At 35.3% G+C, this 25168-nt stretch overlaps 2 protein-coding genes and 1 pseudogene across 3 annotated transcripts; all 3 read left to right on the top strand.

Moving 5' to 3' along the window:
* Positions 1-6371: 6371 nt before the first annotated feature.
* LOC143579691 (RNA-binding KH domain-containing protein RCF3-like) lies at positions 6372-12105 on the top strand. Its single transcript, XM_077062928.1, has 8 exons — positions 6372-7007; positions 7186-7653; positions 7952-8200; positions 10067-10303; positions 10709-10788; positions 10887-10995; positions 11322-11448; positions 12086-12105. Exons 1-8 carry the CDS (start codon positions 6372-6374, stop codon positions 12103-12105), a joined length of 1926 nt encoding a protein of 641 aa, XP_076919043.1.
* A 3906-nt stretch (positions 12106-16011) lies between these two features.
* Positions 16012-19553, top strand: LOC143579680 (uncharacterized; annotated as a pseudogene). The gene is made up of 8 exons (XR_013143506.1): positions 16012-16048; positions 16512-16744; positions 16817-16967; positions 17530-17752; positions 17831-17922; positions 17996-18140; positions 18572-18900; positions 19245-19553. The product of XR_013143506.1 is annotated as an uncharacterized LOC143579680 (transcript).
* A 1040-nt stretch (positions 19554-20593) lies between these two features.
* Positions 20594-23934, top strand: LOC143580222 (uncharacterized). The gene is made up of 10 exons (XM_077063321.1): positions 20594-20714; positions 20803-20953; positions 21373-21455; positions 21521-21621; positions 21705-21800; positions 22214-22267; positions 22445-22593; positions 22668-22785; positions 23561-23648; positions 23741-23934. Exons 1-10 carry the CDS (start codon positions 20597-20599, stop codon positions 23932-23934), a joined length of 1152 nt encoding a protein of 383 aa, XP_076919436.1. The 5' UTR covers positions 20594-20596.
* The last annotated feature ends 1234 nt before the right edge of the window (positions 23935-25168 follow it).

The following is a 25168-nucleotide window of genomic DNA, read 5'->3' as shown; positions in this document are numbered from 1 at the left end:
ATTAAAACCTGACGGGTTTGGGACAAGCTTTCACAATCGGGTATGGGTTTGGGAATGGCTAAATCCGACCAAACCCGACCCATTGCCATCCCTAGATAAGGTATAAAGACTATTACCATAAGCTGATTACCCTAAGGTGATGAGAATTGAATGCACTTTAAAATTAGCACGCCACTCCGTTTTATGAAAATAAATAAAGAGTGGTGGTACCCCGCAAATGTCCAAATTTATACGAGCTTTAGTATTTAGTTATATATGTTTAGGTAAAAGATGCCTAAGTACACAATAAAAAAAAGAAAAGAAAAAAAAAGAAAAGAAAAAGTGAAAAAAGTTATATAATGAAAAATGCCAAAGAAGAATTCTCAAAAATTGAAAAAGAGGCCAAAGTGCACATACTAGACGAGACTGAAAGTTTACATGTTACCAAGGGGATGGCGACTCTGAGGATACACTATTGGGACTCGAAAGTTTCTATTCAATAAATAATTTCTTAGGGCATATATAGGACGAAATCCAATAATATTTAGGGCATGCTCGTACGACCTCACTTGACCTGTCATCCATTAATTCCATCTAAGTGTATTTTCTTCTTACCATTAAGGGGTTCTTATCTTACGATTATATGTTGAACCAGTTTGCTTCAACTTGATTATTTTTAATTGTCTTTACTATGCTTGAGATGGGGTAGGTTGATCTTAACTCTAAAGGTGTGAGACCCATAGGTTTTTGATATCACATGAACTTAAATGCTTAATGTGCGAGGGGGCTTGATAGGCTGGTAGCTAGGTTTAAGTGGACAACAATATCGGCAATCGCGGTTTTTACGTTTATCTGAGCTTTAAGATAACCTAATATGTTTTTAATACCGCATTTCTCCGATTCTGATCCATTGCAATGAGACTTTTTCAGGGACGAAAAAGAGATAAGTGTGGTGATATTTGATATAATGCTAAATATATATAAATCCCTTGTATATTTTATATAATATTTTATTAGTTTATGTTCGGTTTTTATTAGGATTTGTATACTACTAACACATTTGAATAATGTAGGTCCCGGGAGTTGTTCGTGGTTAAAGAGGGCGAAAAACAAGCAAAAATAAGCTAAACCGTCAAACCAGTGCATCAGGAAACGAACCGGACCGAACCAGGAGCGAACCGGACCGGACCAGACCGGTCCCCTCTCCCATTTCTCCGGAGCGCCGCGCGGTGGGGAGGCCAAAGCCTACCACGCGGCGCTTTGGGCTTGTTTCTAGAAGCTTCCATCCGTTTTTAGGTTATTTTCCTATTTAAAGCCCCCAAAACTCAACCTTAAACAAATCCTGAAAGCCACATCCGATTTTGGGGAGTTCCAAGGCCTAGGAGTTCATATTTTGAAGGTTTTGGAGATTTGGAATCATTCGGTGGCATACATATCGGTCAAGAACGAAGACACCGGGTTTTATCACCTTTAATCATTTGTTTCTTTTTATTTCCACCATGATTTCGTTTATCATTGTTTTGTTTTCCTATTAGATGCTAGGCTAAACATTATAAACTGCCCAGGCTTATTATGAACCTACTTTAACGCTGTGTTTTTATTTGGCATTTGTTTATCGTTATGGTTTTATGATTTAGTGAAAGGTTTAATTATATTAAATTGATGCGTGTGAATATTTAGGATTGTCTGATTAATTGCTATTATTCCATAGTTACCTTGATTATTGTTTGTCATTATGATAGGTTACTATTAGGTCATCTACTTTGTGTTTTTGACTATTTTATGATTGATTCACGATTATATCATAGGAACAATAATTATTAATTAAAGAAACCTAAGTGTACTGCTAACCTAAATCTTTAAAATGCTAGGTTATTGATAGATCTTTACTATTTGATCTTGCTAGATTTAGTTCTTTGTAAGGAGTCCGTCTAGGTTTGATTATTTAATTATTGTCTATTGAATCAATTAAATATATTAAAATGCCTTTGATTTCCGCGCTGTAAGGTAGGATTTCGTATAAAGGAACTAAGTCATAAATAATTAGGTGACCGTAAGGAAACTTGATTTTTAAAACTTATTAGAAACCCATAGGTGTCTTTTGAGAAGGGTCAGGGGTCCTGTTTGGGTTTTCTTTTAGGTGTCCATTTTACGATCCCAGTCCATAACTAAATATTTTCCCGGTTAATTAACAACTGAATTTATGGGATTCTAGCCTAGGTAGTTATCTCATCATCATCTGAATTAAGTCCAAGTTCTAAGTTTAGTCGTCTTTAGTTTTCTTAATTAGTTTAAATTAGTTTATTAGTAAAAACCCCCTTAAACAAATAATAAATAAATAGTTATGTCTGTAGTTGAGTCTAATTTAGCTAGTTTACGTAATTAAAAGAGTCTCGTGGGTTCGATATCCGGACTTACTTAGTTGTACTAGAGTCGACCGGTTCACTTGCTGGTTAGTAGTTTTAGTTAAGTTAAGAGTCTAGAATTATTACTTAGTGTCTAGATTAGCGTTTATTTAGTTAATAAATTAATAACTACTTTTAGCACATCATCGAATATCCCGCATTTCCATGTTTGCTCAAGAAATCGATACACTAGATCGAATGTGTGTTCTTCAAATCGTGGTGTTGTTCTTGAATTCTTCATATCGACTACAATTCTAGGATTGAATTCTACGAATTCAAGAACAATACCATGATTTGAAGAACACACATGCGATCTAGTGCATCGATTTTTTGAGCAAACATGGAAATGCGAGATATTCGACCTCCTGATGTTGATTTTGACCCAGATGTTTACTACGATATGTTAATCTCTAAACCCTAACTATTATGCATTAATCAGAGAAACGATTTTAGTTTTTTCGATATAGTTCGGTTTTAGGGAATTATCCTGACCACTTTACCAATGAATTCCATCATGGACTGAAGTAGCAAAAAAAAAAGAAAAAAAAAACTGAATAAATTAAACAGAAAATTGACAAATTTCAAACTTTGGACTGAAGTATCAAACCACAGGGACGAAACTGACCATTAACTAAAAATAAATAGGAGAAAGACAAAAATACCCCTAAAACTAACGGCTTAGTTGGATGCCGTTAGACGGGGGGGACGTAATTGGCTAATGTTTAAAACTATAAGGACTAAATTGACAAAATTTCAAACTTTGGACTGAAGTAGCGAAAGTAGCAAACCACAGGGACGAAAATGGCTATTAACTCTTAAATTTAATAAAAACTTTTCAAATTATAACTTTAAACCTCGAAGTTTCAATAATTGATCAAAATGAATAGAAAATGAACGATCGATAACCGTAAATCATCGTGAATATTATATTAATGATGAACGATAAACAAGAATACATTGAAACAACAAACCGGTTTAACGAGTACTAATACAGATACAAATACTAATAAATAGTAATAAAAAATGACGAATGTCACAGTATTTGTATGGAATAATAAGTACCAGAGAAGGTTCAAGATAGATCTCGGCTACCTTAGGCTCTTCATACTCTAAAGGAGTTTTGTCGTCTACCTGAAACACACTTTCACTTTCTTTCTTTGGAATATCAACAACCTTATCCTCTTTATCACCATCGGACACAATACCACTGGCCAACTCATCTTGGTCTCGTTTGTTTTCGGCTATATCCTCAGTAATCTGCTTGACCAAGGACTCGAGTCTTTTATCTCTTAACTCAATTTCTTTTCTTATTTAATCACCCATCTATTATGTTCCACTATTATGCTCATGATAGTATTGAGCTTAGAATGCAATGACTCTTGAGGAATGTAGCATTCTGAGTTTGATATTGTGTCTTGGCAACTTGAGAAATATGGCACCTCGGGTTCAAAATTGTTGTAAACCTGCTCTTGCTCATAGTGGTAATCCTTGTCTGAAAGATAATCTTCATCATATTTCGGTGATGTAAAGTGTTCAGAGTGTGGATAATATGACGATTCCTCTTCATATTCATAATATGTCATCATATTCCTCGCCCTAGGTGACGCTCCCGCCATTTTTGTAAAAATATTGGACAATCTAGAAAATGATATGGGCCTTCACAGTAACATGAATTTATATTCCTTCTCATTATGGGAATGATGTGCTCGAGATTCTAACTTGTCTGTAAAAAGATAAATCTACATAAAGAAACTCAAATACCCAACGTAGAAAGGAACAGACAATATAAATACCCAAAAAATAAATATAAAGAAAAATCTTTTTGTATTTTTGTAATTTTTTAATGTTTATTATTATTTTTTTCAAAAAAAAAAAATCAAATAAACGATATAACACTAAGCGCACTAGCTCCCGGCAACGACGCCATTTTGATGACCGTGTCGTACCTATCATGCAAAAACTTAATTTTACTTATAGACAGGGTAAGTCAGGTATCGAATCCAGAAAGCATGTGGTCAACACCATACGTTTGTTTATTAATTATTTGCAAAACAATTATAATGAGACAATTATGAAGTTTTGACTTGAGTGCTAATCACACTAGCAAGTTTGGTTTGAAAGAAATGTATACTTAACGTTTTTACAAAACGAGAACAGAATCACACCCAAGTTTCAAGCATGTAATCAATCAGTAATCTCATGTCATATATTAATTATCAACTGACAAAGCTGGATTAACCGAACATACCCTAATATTAGGCATCAGCAATCGCTAACATACGGCACTGGTAACCAAAGGTTCCTTACCAGCATGACTCAACTAAGGGCAATTGTATGCTTCATTAACTAAGATAATCAGCAAACCTTATGAAATAAGTATCACAACAATTGGTAGACTAATCGTATTGAAATAAACCTAAACCAACTGAATGCTCAGCCATACCGAACATCAAATATCATAGATCATTAATCATAGTTACATGTAAGTTCAAAACATGGGAAAAACTGAAAATATTACAAACTCTACACCCCAGGAATGACTCAAAAGGAGATTAGCCGCTCATGATCTTCGATTAATCTTCGGCTATTGATTCGGGATGATGAACTACGAACCATGATGTGATTGGAGATGATCCGGGGCTCCTAGAATCAACCCCTATCGTCCCAAGACGGCTAGAAGTGAGAATAATAATGGTTTAGTGTTTATAAATCAAGAGATATAGGTCAAAACTCGTTTTTTCACGTTTTTGATGTCCATCGCGTATTGCGATAGGCATACACACATTATGTAGCATAGCGCAACCAAAGAAAACCTCATTTTCAGATTTTTCTCGTCGAGAAACCCAAAATTCATATTCACTCATATTCACTTTCTTGTGCTTCCTATATCTCGGAGCTTGTCCGTCGTCCTAATGGCTCTGGATTAGCTCATTTAAGCATCAAACACCTGCAATTATAAAAGAACTCAAATCGTATTCGATATATATAAATAATTAAAATACATGAAATAACACATATATACGCATGATATATACCCGATCATCGAAATTCACGTCCACTTGCTATCGTAATACTCGAGTTTTAATAGCGCTCGGGTTTTACTAACTGAATAAACATGATTTTAAATCTTTTAATATGTTTATACATTAATCTTTTTTATATGCTACTTCGGAGAATTTATATTTTGTGTTTAATTATATTACCGTTACAAATGTAACCATTACCCAAAGAATACTCGTCAACTCACTGCCGTAACGCGCGGGTTTTACTCACGCCCGGTTTTACTGACCGAATAAAGATTGCTTTAAAATATGTTAATCTTCGTTATAATACGCTATATGAATGTTGCCACTTATTTTATTTTATGTATGTTAATTTGATGAATTTACCTTTTTGATTTAGTTCATGTATCGTAACGAGCGTAGCCAGTCCTACAGCGCTTATATTTAACTACTGAAATTGTTGCCCATCACGCTCTGGTATAGATGTGCACAACCAAACCAGTTAATCGAATCGACCCAAAAATCGAACCTAAACCAAACCAGGTTAAAATTGATTATGTAGAAACGTATTTGGAACCGACTGAAACCGTAGGTTTTTGGGACTGGTTTGTACGTTTCACTACCAAAATTGGTTTCAGGCCTGTTAACCGAAACCGGTCAAAAACGGACAAAAACGATCGTGACCCGAACCAAAACCAATCATAAACCAGTCAAAAAACCGAAATCAATCATCTGGTTTTGACTTTTGTTGAGCAAACCAAACCGATTTCACCACTAAATGATTAAGGGTTTGAAACCGGTTTGTAGTCGGGTAATAGTTAAGATCATTAAATAGGTTTTAACCGACAATAAAATCAATAGGTTTTGAAAAAAAAAATCAGTTATCAATCATTTATTTTATTTAAATGTAAAGCCCCAATTGCACCCCCAAACTCTCTAGGGTTTCAATTTCAATCATCTGACACTTTGAACTTGCTAACGAACAATGGATCGATCAAGATCCTCTAAGAGATACTATTACGACCACCAGGACTATGACTACAACAACATGGACAACAGAACGACAAAACACCGTCATCATTATCACTCCTTTAACAACCACCACCGCCGGAAACCACAGCAGGACCCTCTTATGGTCACCACCAGCTACCGAATCCTATGCCACGACTCCAAAGTCGGAAGTGTCATCGGCAAGTCCGGCAGCATCATCAAAGCCATCCGCCAGCACACCGGCGCCTGGATCAGCGTCCACGACCTGGTCCCTGGGGACGAGGAGAAGATCATCGAGGTGTCCGACACGCGCCGGAGGGACCCCGATGGACGAATGCCGAACTTCTCCCCCGCGCAGGAGGCCTTGGTTTTGATTAATGAGAGGATTATGGAGAGTGATGGGGGTGGGTATAATGGTAATTTAGGACATGATGAGGATGATGATAATGTGTATGGGAGTAATAGGCTGGTGTCGAGATTGGTGGTTTCGAGAATGCATGTTGGTTGTTTACTCGGGAAAGGGGGTAAGATTATCGAGCAAATGCGCAAGGAAACCAAAACTCTTATTAGGATCTTACCAAGAGATCATACCATTCCGCGCTGTGTTGATATGTCTGAGGAAGTTGTTCAGGTTAAAATGAAACTAACTTGAAAACATGTCGGAATGATTGTGCTATATGGCGAGAAATTGTTAATAAAGTAGCCCAAAACTTGAGTTATAAAGCACACTTTTGCTTTCGATCTCACCATATAATCATCTTACATAAATTTAAATATAGTGTGGTAACTGTATACTCTTTTTTCCACAGGTTGTTGGTGACATTAACTCAGTAAAACATGCAGTAGATGTTATTACTTCACGGTTGAGGGAAAGTCAGCATCGGGACCGTAGCCATTTTCAAAATAGGCTCTTTCCTCCTGAAGAGGATTTTATGCATCACTCAAATAATATGATCCATCGATCATCAATGGACGGACCTAACTATGGGTCTCGCTTACCAGCCGGTTGGAACGGTTCTAGAAGCTTTAATCATGGGTCACGTGCGTCTGGTTATGGTAATGATATTGTAGCTAGTCCTGTGCCCGACAATGCTCAATCTTTATATGCAGAAGATCTTGTGTTTAGAATACTTTGCCCAAATAACAAGGTTGATAATGTTATTGGGCAACCAAATGGCTTAATGGATTTGCTTCAGAATGAAATTGGTGTAGAAGTTAGGGTTGCTGATCGTGTGGTTGGGACAGATGAACAAATAATCATTGTTTCTTCAGATGAGGTACTTGTTTTGTCTATCTTTATCTTGACAAGAAGTTACTGGATACATTTTTGGAGGTTTTAATTCTTTTGTTTACTGCTGTAATGTGGCATACAGTAAATAGTATTAATTAGTTATTACTTATGTCATATACAACTTGTTTGGGCTTGTACCGTTTGAGCAGCTTATAATTGTTAAAGGTGCCAACTTTGATCTGTTCACCTTATAAATGTATTGATTTGGGTTCTATTTTATCTTAAACGTGGCAAACGGGTTATTTTAAAGATTCCTATTCTGACTGTAATATTTATAATGTTAGGGCCCTGATGATGATCTCTTTCCTGCTCAAGAGGCTCTTTTGCATATTCAGACTCGAATTCTGGATCTTGTTCCTGATAACGAAAATATTATTACTACTCGGCTTCTGCTGTCTGCTGGTGAAGTTGGGTGTTTGGATGGAAGAGATGGATTCTTAACCGACACCAAGAAAATGACTGGTGCAGATATTCAGATTCTACCCAGAGAAACTCTTCCACAGAATGTATCAGTTAATGAAGAACTTGTACAGGTTTGCTGCTTACCTTTAATCCTTAGTCAAACCCTAAATCCAACAGTGTTTGTGCTTATGGATTTCCATGGTATACTTATTATATACATTATGTGTGTTTTGCTATGTGTTATGGGCTTTATACTTATTGCAATGTACTTTGCAAAATGGTCTTTACTTTCATATGCCCCAATTTGGTAATTGAAGTTATGACAATGAACTAGACTGGTAGTGGTAGTTAAAAGTTTCTTTTTGCTCCCTTCTGGTAATTATAAATGGTTTTGTCCCATCTGATACTTATTTTCTTAAACTAAAACTTTGTAATGTAGAAGTATAATTATTAAAGTGACTCTTTAAAGAAAGTTGGTTGTTATTGTAAAGAATTTGCACAAAATAGATTGGCATATTTAAACTTTATAGTTTAATAATACCAAGAAGTTAATGTCTCTCGTGGCTTGACGTCTTTCTTTCTCAAGCGGTTTGCTAGAGCGAGAGAGAAAGATGTTGAGCCGCAAGAGACATTACCCGCTTGATATTATTGTATTATAAGGTTAAAATATGATAATTGATCTTGTGTAAATTCTATAAAATAGCAGCATGCTTTGTATAATGGGTTACTTTGGTTCTTATACTTGTATACTACAACCTAGTAATTTTGAAGTCTTTTGAGTGAAATATGGAAGCTATAGTTTTAAAAAAAATAAGTTCTGGAAAGATGGCAAATTAGTGGAGTGGTGGTGGTGTACTAGTTTCTATCTTCCAACAACAAAGGATGTGCTCCATGTTTTTATAACTACAGAGGGTTAAGCTCTATGTCATACTATGAAACCATGTGAAAGATTAATTGAGACAAGAGTTAGAAGGGAAACTCAGGGTACGGTGAGCTGGTTTGGATTTATGTCAGGACGATCTACTACTGAGGTGATACTCATTGTAAGGAGGTTAATGGAAAAGTATATAGTTAAGAAGCGAGGTTTGCATATGATGTTTATTGATCTGGAAAAGGCTTATGACAGCGTGCCCTGCTGAGTGATTTGAGATAGGCTTGAGCGAAGAGGAGTTCCTGGGAGATATATAGAAGTAACTAGGGACATGTATGACAGGATCTAAGACAGGCGTTTGAGCGCTAGTGGGGGGTACCGACTTTTTTGCTGTGGAGGTGGGCCTTCACCAAGGATATGCGTTGAGCCCCTTTAAGAGGAATTTTTCACTGTGGCATACCCAGAAATGGCATGGGATTAGCTGATTAGGCAGTGTTTGTTAGATTTGCACCTCTCATAGGACATGTTCAGGGATAGCAGTTATTGGAGAGTCGTAGTAGGGTTATGGACTTTCTGGTAGTGGATAGATCTGTCTAAGATTTGTCTTAGCTATTTTGTTTATTCATTTGTTAGGCCTTAGCCTTGCTTTAGTGTTGTTTGGATGTATAGACCTTTTTAGGAAATCATATATGTAGGTATCATCATTTTAGGCCAGAGGTAGTTTACAACTGCAAAATATCAGCACTTTGGTATGGTTGTTTGTGTTGATTCTCTCTTAGTAAATTTTCTGTTATGTGAATTACATTATTTTATATTGCACATAAAACATAAATATAATAATAAGGTTTCTGGAGCCGTGGGTTTCAAGGGGAGCAGTCTCTCTATCTCTGAGATAAAGGCACAGTTTGCCTTCATCACACCCTCCTCAGACCCTACTAATAGCTATGCTATGAACGGGAGTTATTGTACTTCAATAATATTAAAGAATATCTTTTGGTCAATTTATCTATTATAACTTTTCAGAATTTGCTAAATACTCTGAACATCAATTGATTATAACAAGTTAAAATGCAAAGTCTATGAGTATCACATAATCAGAGTGACACTAATGTCTTCTTTTGTTAAGATTGTTGGGGAGATTAAGGCTGCTAGAGAAGCGCTTATAGAGGTGACATTGAGATTACGGAGTTATTTATTTCAAAAGGATGGTCAACCCAGTGCCTTACTTGCACCGAGCCCTGTGAGGAGTGCTTCAAATATCGAAACAGCTTCCAATAATAACACAACTCCCCGTGAAACTTATACTGGAAATGATAAAGCCATTGCACCCAACCAGACCACTGCAGCATCAGTTCCAGCTAAGGTAACCAGACTTAACCCAGCCCGTTTATCTGTACGCTTTTGCTTCAGTTTGTTTGTTTGGACAGAGATTTTCACATTTCTAAGTGGGTCGATTCGGGTTATGTGTTTCTCGAATGGGTCAAACATGTAAAGCTATTAGCTAAAAAGGAAACAGGTCAAATGTGCCAAACATGTTAATGATCGCCCAAAGTGTAATTTTAATGCATAAAACTTCCTAAATCGTTTTATGAAAAAAAGAATAGATTTTTGTTGAAATAATAATTGTTTACATATATTTTAAAGTAGTAATTATTATGGACAAAAAGTGTTTCGGATGAACCGTCTGGTTTGCCACCTTTAACTTATTCGTATATATGTGTTCTTGCTTCTGTTATATGTTTTAATTGTATGCTATATTCTTGTGTAGAATAACGCAGGATCTAACAGTGAAGCTGTAAAGTTAACTGAAAGGGGGACTCGTGAAGATGCGCCAAGTTCATTAAGCAGGTGGTGGTCCTATCTTACTTTATTAATTGGCTAGTGTTGTACGTTATACACCAATTATTATATTATATATTTATATACTTATTGTTTTCTTTTTTCAGGATTACCATGCCAATGATTACTAGGAGTACACTTGAAGTTGTCATACCAGAATATGCAGTCCCCAAACTCATAACAAAATCTAGAAATAAGCTTGCTCAGATCAGTGAAGTAAGCCCATCTCCAAATTTCAGTTTTTTAAGAAATGGGTTGATTTGGGTTATGTTTTATCTCTAACATGTCAAATGGGTCAAACAAAAAGATTTTACTAAACATGAAACGAGTTGAATGTAAAATGTATAAAACCTTCTTACTTGCTTTATAGAACATTGATAGTATGGACGTATAGTCGTGTAATTTATATTCAACCCATTATCTGTTTTCAACGTTAAAAAGGAAAAACAAATGCTTGTAAATCGATCCAAATTTGCCACATTTAAATTATGCATTTATTATCTTTTGACTTTTGTGTTATTGTTATTTAAATTGTAAACAAGCTTTCGGGAGCAGATGTTAAACTGGTTGGTACAAGCCCTGAGGCAACAGAGAATATTATCAGAATATCTGGTACCCGTGAGCAAGCTGAAAGAGCCCAAAGCTTGCTTCAAGGATTTATTTTGAGCAGTAAGTACTCTTCTTCATATCTCCTTATGCAAAACGAGTCAGTCGAATGTGCTATTCTTGTCAAAAAGAGTAATTCTTTTAATTCTGGTCAAAACGAGTCGGCTTGGGTTGACTTGCATAGGCTGGCAAAAAGAGTAACTTTTTTTGTTCTGGTAAAACGGGTCATTTTGGCTTGACTTGCATGGCTGATTTCCAACGGGTCAAAGAATAATTCTTTATTTCTGTCAAAAGCAATAATTCTTTTAATTCTGGGTAAAACGGGTCAGTTCAGGTTGACTTGCAAAGTCTGGTTCTCAATAGGTCAAATGAGTAATCGTTTTTAGTTTTGGTCAAAAGGGGTCAGTTTGGGTTGACCTGAAACACTTTTATCCAAATTGTTTCAATATATTTCTGTAAACAATGTGTAAAATACAAGCAGCACGTTTATTTAAATAATAATCTGAGTATTTTGTACAAAACGGTGTGCATTAAGAAAACACTTTAGATGACTTTTGACATGGTCAACCCATTTGATTCGTTTCCTTTATAACCACGCCTTTTGATTTTACCGATTGACCTGCTGGAAATGAAAATATAACCCCGAATCGACTTGTTTGACTCATAATTTTGACCATTATTTACTTGTTTGATCACGCAGCGCAAGATGACGGCCCTTAAATGTTTTACCAAATTAGACGCATCAGATAGAGTGAGCAGCATTACCATTACCATAGTTGTAATCTTCAAGTGATTCTAATATTTTTGGATGATTATGGTATGGGATGGTATTATTATTAGGTATAATATTTATTTTTGTGTTTATGCTTGAAAAGAAATATTCTTTTGACACCGTCATACATAATAATAAACCTATAAAGGTGTATAGCATGGAGGCACAAGTAATAAGTGTGGTAAATATATAAAAAAACAAATTATTATTATTATTATCTAAAGTTAATAGCATAAATAGGCAAATAGCTTGTTTAGTGATAGGATGTTGGTGAATGCACCCTAGCAAAAGTATCATAATTTGGGTTAGAGTAAAGTGTCAAAATCGTCATCGAGGTTTGGTCCAAAAAGTTTTTTTTTGCAACTGGGCCATCGAGGTTTCTCACGTTCTGCCAATCATGTCCAAATCACTAACGTCGTTAAATTTTTATAGTTAAGTCAAGGGTAAAATGGTCTTTTCAGCTTATTTATTATTTTATTAGTTTTTAACCACTACACACCCTGTTCACCATCTTCATTAACTCCGGCCACATCCATACTGATACCACAATCCGGCCACCATCAACTCCGGTTACCACTGTGCATCATTAACAATGTTAACAACTAGGAGTCATGTACAACATGCTTTATATGAAGGTGGAGAAAGAGGAACAGTGGAATAGGATATAAAAACTGAAATGGGGGCGATTTTCCGGCAGCCACCTCGTATTCCATCACCGGCTCATTCTTTCCGTCTCTCTCGATCTGTCTCTAACATTGCCTATTTTTTCTTCATCTTCAATAGGTTTAGGTTTCAACGTTTTTTGGAAACGACTCAGATCTGGCAACCAAAGTGGCGTTTCTTCACCACCAGCCTGCAACTTTCGGTGAACCCAAACTAGCCCATAGCTGTCTTCCATCTGCAATTAAAACCGCCACACACTGATTTTATTGGGAGTTAACTGGTGGGGGTACGCTGACAGATTAGAGACGGTGGTTGTATGCCTGGAAAGAAGGCTTATGGGTTGGGGGTGGGGTGGGGTGGGTAATATGATTTAATTAGTTTTTTGTTAAAAGATTTAAATAAGTAATAAAATTAAATAATAAATAAATTGAGAAGACAATATTACCCCTGACTTAACGTGAAAAGTTTAACGAAGTTAGCAATTTGGATGTAATTAGCAAGAAGTGGGAAGCCTCGATGGTCCAGTTGTAAAAACAAAACTTTTTGGACTAAAGTCGCATAATTGATCAAACCTTAAGGACGATATTGACACATTACTCTTTGAGTTAACTTTAAATATTTGCATATTTGAGATCTTTGGTTTTTAATTGCAACTTGTGTTTTAACACTAACTTTTGTTAAGTATGTTTAAAATGATGTATTTTTTTTAGTGGAAGTTGGTGTTGGACACCAAACATGTCACGAGTTGAAAAATGCAATTCTGATTTCTTTGTAACTGATTAACATGTCTCAGCTGAAGTTTAGTTGTAGGCAAAGAGAGGACGTGACGTGTGACGATAACGTTGAGAGTTTTTGGCAAGGGTTTTGGGAGGGAGGGAGGAAATTGGCGGCAAGAGAAGTAGAACGACGAAAATTAGAGGGGTGCTATACATGTGTGTGGGATTTTCTTTCGAACCCACCCTCCCATATGCATGTGCGGCAGTGTGTGTTTTTAATGGTAGCGGTAGACAGTAATCTCTCAAAAGCTTAACGTGTAATTTTACTTGTTTAGTGAAAAGCTCTAAAAGTGATACGACTAAATTAGGTGAGCATTTGAGACTAAAAGTGTAATTATTTTTATAAACTTTAAACCAAAACTATAATATGACTTTTATCACATGGACGAGGTAAATAATTAATTCAAGCAATCACATACAACTATGTAGAAATAGATAGGGTACCGGGGTAAAATGAATTTGTCATCGAAATGGAGAACTTTGAAATTCATTGCATGTGGAACAATAAAACACAAATGAGATTATTGATGAAGAAAGGGAGATTGAACAACAAGGGGTAATTTTTGTGTCTTTGGTTTAAATGAACAGTATAATAGTAATTTAAAAAAAAATAATAATAACATAGAAATTAACAAATCAAATAAATAAAATTAAATGAAAACCTTTCATTTATCAAAGTCCAAACTACAAGAGCGGCTTAGTGGTAAGCGGCTTGAATTTTAGTGGAGAACAAAGTTCGATCCTCACTTTTGGTAGATATTGATAATGAAGGATTTGAGTTAGGACTTGCGAGGTTGTAAGTTCGAATCTCTAGCCCACCCGGCTTTTCATCCCACTGCTAGTTACTAGAGGTGCACAAATCGGATATTATAAAAACCCGGGTTTGGGAGTAATACCCGGATCAAGTTCAAGTCTGGGTATTGGCTTGAAAACCATACCCTATGTACGGGGTCCAGGTCAGGTATTGAACCGGGTCTTCAATAACCGGGTATTTGAAAACCCAATTTTCGGGTATTGAAAAAACCCGTTTTCCGGGTATTTGAATACCCTATTTCCGGGTATTAGAAAAACATTTTTCTGCAACGTTTTTCTGTTAACGGGCATGCTTCGTTTTTTTATTCTAACTCCATTTTTTTGTATACAAACTTCAAAGTTCATTCAAATATACGTAAACAACTAAACAATGATATAAAAACATATATTTTTTGTGTTTTAAACTGTTTTTGGTATATCAGAAGACGCTGCTCTAAATAAGCATTTATATCAAATATGTGTTTCAAAAAAGATCCGTTGGAGAACGGCTATAGATCTGTGAGTAGCCACACAACCACTGCCAAGTGTCACACAGACACATGTGCACGAACACTAATGTCTGGGTATGCAAAAAACCCAGGTTTCGGGTATAACTAGAACCGGGTTTCGGGTATTATCGGGTTTATATTCGGTTCGGGTTCGGGTTTCAACATTGAAAGTCATATCCTATCCGTACTCTACGGGTGGGATCGGGTTTGGATTCGGGTATTAAACACCCGGGTTTAAAGAAAACTGGTTCCGGGTTTTTTTTCAGATCTGGTTCCGAATTCGGCTTTTTTTGTGCGCCTCTACTCTACTTACGCCAAAGACATTGTAATAAATAATAATAATAATAATAATAACACATCCTATGCCTGATGAGTCCATTGGACCAGTTCACTCACTCACGAACCAGCCAGCCAGCCAGCCCATGTATAAGCCAGCCTCAGTCAGTGAGTTCTTCTTCTTCTTCTTCTTCTTCTCCGGTATCGCCGCCGAAGATAGATAGATAAGCGTGCGTACTGTACGTTTCTTCTCTTCTCTTTATTTATCAACTTAACTCATACATACATACGATGCGACTAGAATTATTAATAATAATTTCAAGTAATTTTGACATCTATTATTGTTCATCCAACACTAGTATACCAATATGCATCTTCAATTTCAGAATTACAACACCTGTTGTCCTTATGCCATTTTCAATCAACTTCAAACTTATCTAGGAGCTGTAGGTCTAACCTAAGAAAGATATATGTATATCTGGTTGTCAATTAATCATCCAGATTTTATTGGAGAAAACTGTTACTTCATTTAGTTTCTTACTTCTAATTCTCACCAGGAGGATTATGTTGCCTTTTTCAATATTTATTCTATGCACTCACTTCACTTGTATATATCAATATCAATCCCAATCCACTCCTGTAGTGTACTCACTTTCCACTTGATGTTCTTTCAGGATGAGTGCTTTCTGTCCAACCATTATTCACTCTAACTTGTTACACATTCAATATTTTATCCACCCTTCAAAAGGAACATGTAACACCAGGTACTTGTATGGGATATCTACTCCGTGTTTGGGCTTTAGATGTTATGCTACTACTGCCAAATCATTGCATCTTGCTGCTCCCGTTGTTGGTGCCTCAGATAAATCTCAAAGGTGCACACTTATAACACTATTATTACCTATCCTAATTAGATATGTGATTTCTTGTAACTCTATTGACACACAGAGGATATATGTTGATGCTCTTTTCATCTCATATATGGTTTCAACCCATTTGTGTTTCGCTTAAAGGGACAAGCCAAACTGGCTAAAAGTCAAAAAGTGTTTTTTTTTAGCATACAACATGTTAACTTGCTTTATCCCAGAATCAAGATATTAGGCTTCTTTCTTTTATTTTTTTATTTTTATTTTTTTTATTATCATATTATTTGATAAGTAACTTAATAAAAGGCATAATACGCATGCAGTTACCCAATCTGTTTTGACTCATAATAAGTTTGGTGGTTCATGTTACCGAGGAGTAAAAACGTGTATACTTTTTGTACAAAATTATATTAGATTTAATGCTACTATTCATACATGCTGGCAACTCTAACAAGTTCTTTGATGGCTGAAGAAAAAACTTGGGAGACAATCTTGAAATGAAGTTAGAAGAACTGTTTTCGGAAGTTAAAAGCCTAATAAAAATGGGGAATAAAGATGATGCTCTTGATCTACTTGAAGCAAATTATGAAGCTGTGAAAGAACAAATGAATGCGGGAGATAAAACCATACAAGTAGCTGCTGTTTTGGATGTTATGTCGTTGGGTTACGCTGCTGTCGGAGATGGTTAAATCTGTTTTAAACATGGTAATGCTTTTTCACATTAACTTTTTTTTTATTAAATAGCAGTTAATGTAATTCTGATTGTATATGATCCAGTTGAATGAGATTGTACATGATTTGGTAGATGATGAGCCTTTTCTTGATTCAGTACTGACACACATGGGGAGTATGCATACAACTTTAGGGAGGTTTGAGAAATCCATACTTTTGTACAAGAGAGCCCTTGAAATTTTCGAGAGGAATCATGGTAAGACTACATTTATTCTTTTAAGTGTTACGAAATTATTGATTTTGATATACTGTTTTCTCGGTTCTGCTTAAGTTAAGACTTTGGTGCATTGGTACATTAATCTGCTTTCGAACATGTTTGATCCTTTTCCTTTTAAGCTACCTTTTTTGTACATATATTGAAACTATTTCGTAGGCACTTAAAAGTTTCTATATGGTTTTGTTTATACCATATCCACTTGACAACAAACCTAATGACGAAAATGCCTTTAACACATGCAACAAACTAACAATCTATCAAAAAGCAATGATTTGATGTAAAAAAATACTAGCCTATGTTTGTAATTATTCAATATGTTATCATGTTTTTTTTTTTTTTTTTTTGCCAAATTTGGTATAAACGAAACCAGATGCACACCTGGGTGTCCTGTAAAGTAGTTTCAAGATATGGGCCGGACTTTATTAAAACAACTAAATAACTTTTGTAATCAAGTTTAGCATATTATTATATATGCATCATTGATTGTTTTTGTTTTACTGGATCAAAATGATGATTGGGGTTTTTTTTTTAAATTCTTTAGGGGATAATAGTACTTCACTTGTAATGCCATTATTGGGAATGGGCAAGGCTCTTGGTTCTGCTGGTAGAGCAAGAAAGGCAGTTGATATTTATAACCGAATTATTACCATATTGGAGTTGAATTTGGGAGCAGAAAGTAAGGAACTAGTGGTACCTTTGAATGCTCTTGGCAATCTTTTAATAGAACAAGGAAAAGCTGAAGATGCTGAAAATGCTTTTATGAGGTTTGCTTCATTTCTTTGCTTTTATTTATAAATATTTTTTAATTATAATTATTCATTTTGTCTCTTTGTTAAGCTTAGAATTATAGGCATATATACAAAGATATATGGAAAGAATGATCAAAGAGTTGGATTGGCGATGTGCTCTCTAGCTAATGCAAAGTGTGCAAAAGGTAAGCTTCTGGAGATGCAGATTCAGCCATCAAATTAATGATTTTAAAATTTTATTTGTGATTTCAATAACAGGAGACGCAGATTCAGCCATCAAATTGTACAAAAATGCCCTTCAGGTGCTGGAGAATTCAAAAGGTATGAAGTTAGATGACAGCATATTGGAGAAGACACGGATAGACCTTGCAGAGTTGCTTCATGTTGTAGGAAGGTATGATCTGTTTGTCTAGATTTTCATACTTACAGGTCAATTCTCGGGTTGTAGTTTATTGTTTAAGGGTGAAACAGATTAAGTATAGAAAAAATAGATAAGAATTAAATGGATCAAATGGTTCAGATAACAATTAAAATGGGCTGAATATGATTACTATCTTCTAAGTTGCTTTATCTAAAATGAATTACCTTATTATTATAATCATATTTGATACATTAAATTTTTACAAAACACAAAGTCACCAAATCTTGTATTCATATATTTATAGTTTCTGTAATCATATATAATCCTTAATTATATACAAATACGAAAATATAAAAGTTTATGAGCGAAGCAGACCCGACACACTTTGACCAGCGCATAAAAATGGCCAGTTCTGACCCGAATAAATTTTGAGTCGTTATCTAACCTTATTAGTAAAACTTTTTTATTGTCAGAGAAGAAGGGCGGGAACTTTTGGGAAAATGCTTGTCAATAACCAAGAAGTACAAAGGAGAAGATGATCCGAGTTTTGTAACCCACATTACAAATCTCGCAACCTCATATTCACGTTCCAAGAATTATGTAGAAGCTGAGCGGCTTTTAACATCAAGTTTAGAAATTATGAAAAAGACTGTGGGCCCTGATGATCCTTCAATTACATTTGTGATGTTACAACTTGCAGTAACTCTTTACAACATGAATCATGATGAAGAAGCTGAACACCTGGCTCTTGAGGTCTTGCGCGTTCGTGAGAAAGCGTTTGGAAATGCCTCTTTACCTGTTGGTAAGCCAACAACCAACCAGCCTTTCTACTTCGTTTCACTCTGTAATGTGCAAAACTGAAAATAAAAAAAGTCAAAGTACTCAAAGTCAACTATTGGTTAAATTGTCACATGTCAATATAGTTTCAAGTTTGTATTCATTTGTAACTACCCTGAACCAAGTTTGACTTTGACTATCTTAACATATATGAACATTAAATGATCAAAATGTGTTTGGCTCGACCCCACGCATTCTGATTTATACGAATGAACTGTTTGGATAAGACGCGCTGATTACAATCCCTTAAAAACATGAATCCTTAGATGTTATTTGTTTCGATGCGTTTTGATGTTTATGTAATTATAGGGGAGGCATTGGACTGTTTAGTATGCATTCAGAAAAGAATGGGAAGAGATGATGGTGAGATATTGGATCTGCTGAAGAGGAATCTAAGCATACAAGAGAAAGCATTCGGCGATGAAAGCGAACAAGTCGTTGAAACACTAAAGAAGATTGTTTTTTTCATGGACAGACTTGGGATTAAAGATCAGAAAGCCCCTTTCAAAGGAGATCGTCTTTACTTAGAAGTAAATTTAAACAACAGATTCAATATTAGTGGATTTTCATTCGTTTAGATTAGTAGTTGTACGTATAAAGTTATTACTAGTTAAATTATTATATAGCATATCGTGTAGAAAAGATGTTTGGTGTTGTATTTCTTTTACTCTTCTAAATTAACTAAGATAATAACATTTAGTTTTTTATGTAATATTTAAATGTCTTTTAAAATAACCATGATGGTGAAGAGATATCGGGGAAGAAACTGAAATAGGAACGCGCCAAGAAGGGAAACGCACCCATAGGCGGAAACCCTTGGAGCAGATAGTCTAAAAATGCCACATAGATGGAGGTCCCCGTACAACCGGGATCACAAGTAGTACCACTTGTATAGCAAGTATGTGCAAACGGACGTGACAGCCACACAAAGGAGACTGTAGTGGGGCTGTGCAATACTACTTTTATAATCTCCACTATAATGGCTACAGAAGGAGCAAACCGAATATTCCTAAGAGACACGGCCCAATAAGCATTCCGTACCTGAATTCAAGTTGTTGGTTCATTACACCTTGTGAAAATACCCGTTCAAACATGGTTGAACTTGTATTTATGTTTTGGGTTTTAAACTGTGTCAAGTCAATGAATTAGATTATTATTAGTATATTCTAAACATGTTTTTGACCATGAAATGAAATGAGCATGTTTGGGATCGAGTTTGAAAAATATTTATTGGCTTATTGGTGTTTTCAAAAAGCCAGTTTGAAAAGTCATAATTTGAAACTTTTGGAAAACTTTTTTTTGACCGTTTCAAAAGTTAACATAAGAAAGATTTTTGTGGTTGCCAAATACATTTTAATTTATTAACGTTTTAAAAACACCATTAAGCCAATAAACATTTTTCAAACTTAATCCTAAACATACCGGAATTAGGATATATGAGAAAGAGAGACGGAACCGCGGCCAACAAACTTACCGATGAGTGTGACCAAACGTTAGGCACAAATGGTCTGGCCGACCGACCAAATTCCTATATTTTATTTTTTTGTTTATATATAATTTTCCTTAATAATAATAATAATTCTGCACAGCGCAGCTGAAGACCTCACACATTATCTCTCTCTCTCAAACGCACACCAAAATATCAATTCCGTCAACGAACGATGACGTTATGCAACATCGGAGACTACCAGACCGGAGCCGATGCAATTAGCAACAAGGGCATAAAGATATATTACACAACCTACGGCGCCGGTCCAATCAAAGTTCTCATGATCATAGGTACCTCCGGTTATTATTATTATTATTATTATTATTATTAGTATTAGTATTAATATCAGAACTAATCTTAATTGAATTATGGGTTCAGGTTTGGCAGCGACCCATGATTCATGGAACCCACAAATCCAAGGCCTTGTTGGGTCGGTGACACCTGACAATGACAAAGGTATAGAGGTGTGTGCCATTGATAACCGAGGAGTCGGTCGTAGCTCTGTACCAATCAAAACATCAGAATATACGTAAGGATCACATTTCTTCATTCAACTTCCTTTTTAATATTATTATGCAGAAAGAAAAGAATTTGTATCTATAGCAATTTAAGATTAACAATTTAGTCCTACCATTAACAAACAAATTATTAACCTTTTGCAACTGTCAAAACACTAAGTAGGAACTCATTAAGACTTAAAACACTAACAATTGACTCACAATTATTAAGATTAATAGCAGCAATACGAAAAAAGACGAATGGAATGGAACAACTAAGATACTGATATCGGGAAAATTGGTCATGTATTATCGGTACTGATATTTCACATGGGGACCGATAACCGATATCCCATCGATATTGACTGCATAGGTTTTGTTTTACTTGTAGTTTTGTGGGTTTTAGATTTCTATAGAAGAAAACCTATATATCATGGTTGTACGTGTGCAGAACAAAAATCATGGCTAAAGACGCGATTGCAGTAATGGACCACTTGGGTTGGAAGAAAGCTCATGTGTTTGGCCACTCAATGGGTTAGTCATAAGATAGACAAATAAGATTTTTTTATTTTTTAGGTTGTTTTATATATGTTGCACAGGTGGTATGATAGCTTCCAAACTGGCGGCCCTTTTTCCAGAAAGACTTGCGTCTTTGGCTTTACTTAATGTAACAGGTGGAGGCTACGAATGCCTTCCTAAGGTATTAGTGGCACATTGTCTAATGAATCTTTTATTTCAAACAAATTCTTGTTTAATCTTCTATTTTCATTTTTATTTCTTCAGCTTGACCGTCAAACCTTGTCCATTGCGGTTCGTTTTCTAAGGGCTAAAACTCCAAAGCAAAGAGCAGCAGTTGACCTAGACACTCATTACACCCAGGTTTGTGATGCTCTTTTGGTTGTATTATATGAAGTTATAAAAACTATTCAAAGGGTGTTTAAAAGTGTATGCTAACAACTGTTTTGCATAGTGCATCAGTAGAGGTTTTTGGTTTGAATCCAACACACACTCGTTTTTGTTGTTAACCCCTTAAAGGTCTCCTATTGGTATTTAATATTTCAATGGGTCACACACTAGCCAAATTTTGTTAAGTACACGTTTAAATACAAGTTAAACGTAACATGTCCATATTATACGTATTACTATTTGAAGAAACAATGAATGCAATCAATTTAAAATCCTAAGTATTTCTTTAATTTCTTCATATGATATAATATTACTTGATGTAAAGTAAACCAGATGTAAATAAATCTTAGTTACGATGCTAACAAATTGTATTTTCTTCTCTGCAGGAATACCTTGAAGGCTATGTTGGAGTTGAAACAAGAAGAACAGTACTATATAAAGTAAGAACCATATGGCAACCTAAGTACAAATTTTGGTATCTAAAACATGGATTTTATTTTACCATGTTTTTTTTTATTGAAGAAATTAGAATCTTAAGGTTTCCAAAACATTCATTTCAAACCATTACTTCTTGATTATCATTTATCGTCAAATGTTCCTGATTTTACATTTTTCAGGAATATGTTAAAGCGATTTCATCAAGTGGGATGCAATCCAATCATGGGTTAAATGGTCAGTTTAGTGCATGCTGGACACACACACTTTCTAGAACCGATATAGAAATGATCCGGAATGAAGGCTTTCTAATATCAGTCATTCATGGCAGGTATAAGAATTTTACCCTTTTTTTTCACATTTACTATGCATCAATTTAGAAAATAATGATGTGTTAATGTCTAGATATGACGTTATTGCTCAAGTATCCCATGCAAGGAGGCTTGCAAAGAAACTATATCCACTTGCAAAGATGGTGGAACTTCATGGAGGTCATCTTGTGAGTCATGAGAGGACCAAAGAGGTATATAAAGTGTATTATACTATTATTAATTTTTGTCTTTTCGTAAATCATTCAGAACTTGATAAATTTTGTGTCTTAAAAGTATATTTTGTGTATGTGGTAAACTTACAATTTAGCATGCTTATCACCAATAAAAAATAGCTTCAAGAGGGGGTCGAAAGCCCGCCCAAAGTTTTGTTATCTTATAGAGTACATGGAATGAGGTAATATTTGTAGGCATAGTTGACGGTAATGACTCATAAAAATTCTTAAAGTTGTGGACAAAAAGTGTTTTACACCAGACTCGGCTCGGGCTCATTTCAACAGTACCTATGTTACCTGTTTGACCCATTGACCAACCCGCCCAAGCTACTAAATTGAACACTAAAGTCACACACTTTTTTACAACTACAGAAACCACCCAAGTTTAAATATTGTTCCATTGTTGTGAATTTTTTATAAATGTTAATTTTTTAAAAATTAAGTGACCTAAATGGAACATATATGAATCTTGGTTACTATTTTGTGATTATTTTATACAAGCGTAACCTGATGCAGAAGGTAATTTTGAAGTAAAATAGTCAATAAATTACCATTTTACAGTTAGAAAAAGTATGAGTAACTTTATTGAAACATATTCAATTTCATGATTTTATCCCTAAATAAGACAAAAAGGAAAAGAGTAGACCTTACAAAGCTTACATAGTCTAAGAAGCTTAAGCAAAATCACATAGCCAAATATGAAGTCAATCTGGTGTTGTTTCACCGATACCTATAAAAAACATTACAAATTCAGGTCAATGAAGCTTTGCTTGAACTGATAAAGGCAGCAGAAAGCAAGACAAGCCCACATGACTGGACCAATTTGACAGACAAGAGCACTAGTAAGTTAAACCAGTCTTAAGTTAAAACCTTGCTATCAATTAGGCAAAGAAAATACGCCAATAATATACTAGTCTACATTTTATATTCTCAGGTTTCTGGTCAAAGAGCTGGAATTTGTCTAGCGGCTACAAGTCTGAAGGAAGCGGCGGCAATGAGTCTACCATGACCGGCATTGCTGAAACAATTAGGTGCTTGATGCTATACATGTTTAGCATTTTGGTATTAGCATTTGAATACATACGAAGGGTTCCAAGACGTATAAAACCAGTCGCTGGCTTCACATGATGATGGTTATTATTATTATTATTATTATTATTATCTGGCTTGTATATCTTTTCTCATACAAGTATGAAGAATAAAGTAGCAAAAGTGAATTCAGCAGCTGGACATGCTATAACTTTGATGTTGTAAACCATAAGAAATCAACAACAGGTTCGTATAGAAACAAAAGAGAGTGATGTGTATGTATACCTTCAGTTTCAAGCTGTATTGCGAGATCTCAAAAGAAATTTTACGATGATTTTTAACTCTAATTGTAGTGCTTTCAACTGTTGATATGGTTTCAAGTTTCAACTTAAGGATATGAATAAATCGATGCATGTATATGACGCTTACAGTTGTTCGTGTAGAATTGAATTCAATCTGACGATCACCGAATGATTTGAGTTCTATAATCAAGTGACTAATACACATAGATACAAATGACTATGCATGTGTGTGTGTGATCTCTGATGCTGATGATTGAGGAAGAAGGTGGTTGGCAAATGGCAAGAGATAGATATATAATTGTTACTATTAAATAAAAAGTGTGAACTGGTTGGGTAATATACCCTTAAGAAACGGAATATTCTACTTCTTTGTGCATGTATTAAAGGCTGCTGTATTTACATAAATACCAATACCACGCGTATTATGAAATTGAAAATAAAGGGAAAATTCTATAATTTTAAGCGACTATACGTTTGTGTATAGAATTCTAGGCATGCGCTTGATTATTTTTGTTTTCTTATTTGTATATTGATAGTTTTGTAATTGTATTATTGCTTGGAGCATTCACAGTGGAGTCTAGAGGTGCACAAAACAACCGGTTCCGCCAATACCCGGTCAAAACTCGGCCGTACCCTACCCGAAACCCGAAAAAAACCCGATGGAACCGGTCAATTACCCGGACTGGTTTTGACTTTTGTTGACTATACCCGGTTTTGGTTCCTGAGAATACCCGGTTTGTACACCTCTAGTGGAGTCTCCATCTCCATCTCCATCTCTCTAGATTGTGCAACATAGGCAAAGAGATTTGGTGCGTCAAACTATGTTGTTGAAAATAAGTTATTGGGAATTGTTTTGGATTCATGGCGTGCAATATGCAATTTCCTAAATATACATTTAGCTTGAAAATCACCAAAACGTGAGTTATATGGCATGTGGTATTACTATCCAAGCATTCACACAAAACCAAAGGCACACATCCAACTCGCATTCCTCCTTCCCCGAGTGCATCCACTGCACACAACTGACATTA

Source organism: Bidens hawaiensis, unplaced genomic scaffold (assembly GCF_021521415.1).
Source record: "Bidens hawaiensis isolate Kalapana, Puna unplaced genomic scaffold, B.hawaiensis_p1.1 tig00001463_1, whole genome shotgun sequence".
NCBI lineage: Eukaryota > Viridiplantae > Streptophyta > Magnoliopsida > Asterales > Asteraceae > Bidens > Bidens hawaiensis.
This window is presented reverse-complemented; position numbering and strand designations above follow the sequence as displayed.

What these genes read in the sequence shown, in the direction of transcription:
- LOC143579691 (XM_077062928.1), top strand. Translation starts at nt 6,372, where the DNA reads ATGGATCGATCAAGATCCTCTAAGAGATACTATTACGACCACCAGGAC. An exon ending in TTAATGAAGAACTTGTACAG is followed by an intron (nt 8,201 to 10,066) that starts GTTTGCTGCTTA and finishes TCTTTTGTTAAG; the next exon opens with ATTGTTGGGGAGATTAAGGC. An exon ending in AGCTTGCTCAGATCAGTGAA is followed by an intron (nt 10,996 to 11,321) that starts GTAAGCCCATCT and finishes ATTGTAAACAAG; the next exon opens with CTTTCGGGAGCAGATGTTAA.
- LOC143580222 (XM_077063321.1), top strand. Translation starts at nt 20,597, where the DNA reads ATGACGTTATGCAACATCGGAGACTACCAGACCGGAGCCGATGCAATT. An exon ending in ATCAAAACATCAGAATATAC is followed by an intron (nt 20,954 to 21,372) that starts GTAAGGATCACA and finishes GTACGTGTGCAG; the next exon opens with AACAAAAATCATGGCTAAAG. An exon ending in GCTACGAATGCCTTCCTAAG is followed by an intron (nt 21,622 to 21,704) that starts GTATTAGTGGCA and finishes TTATTTCTTCAG; the next exon opens with CTTGACCGTCAAACCTTGTC.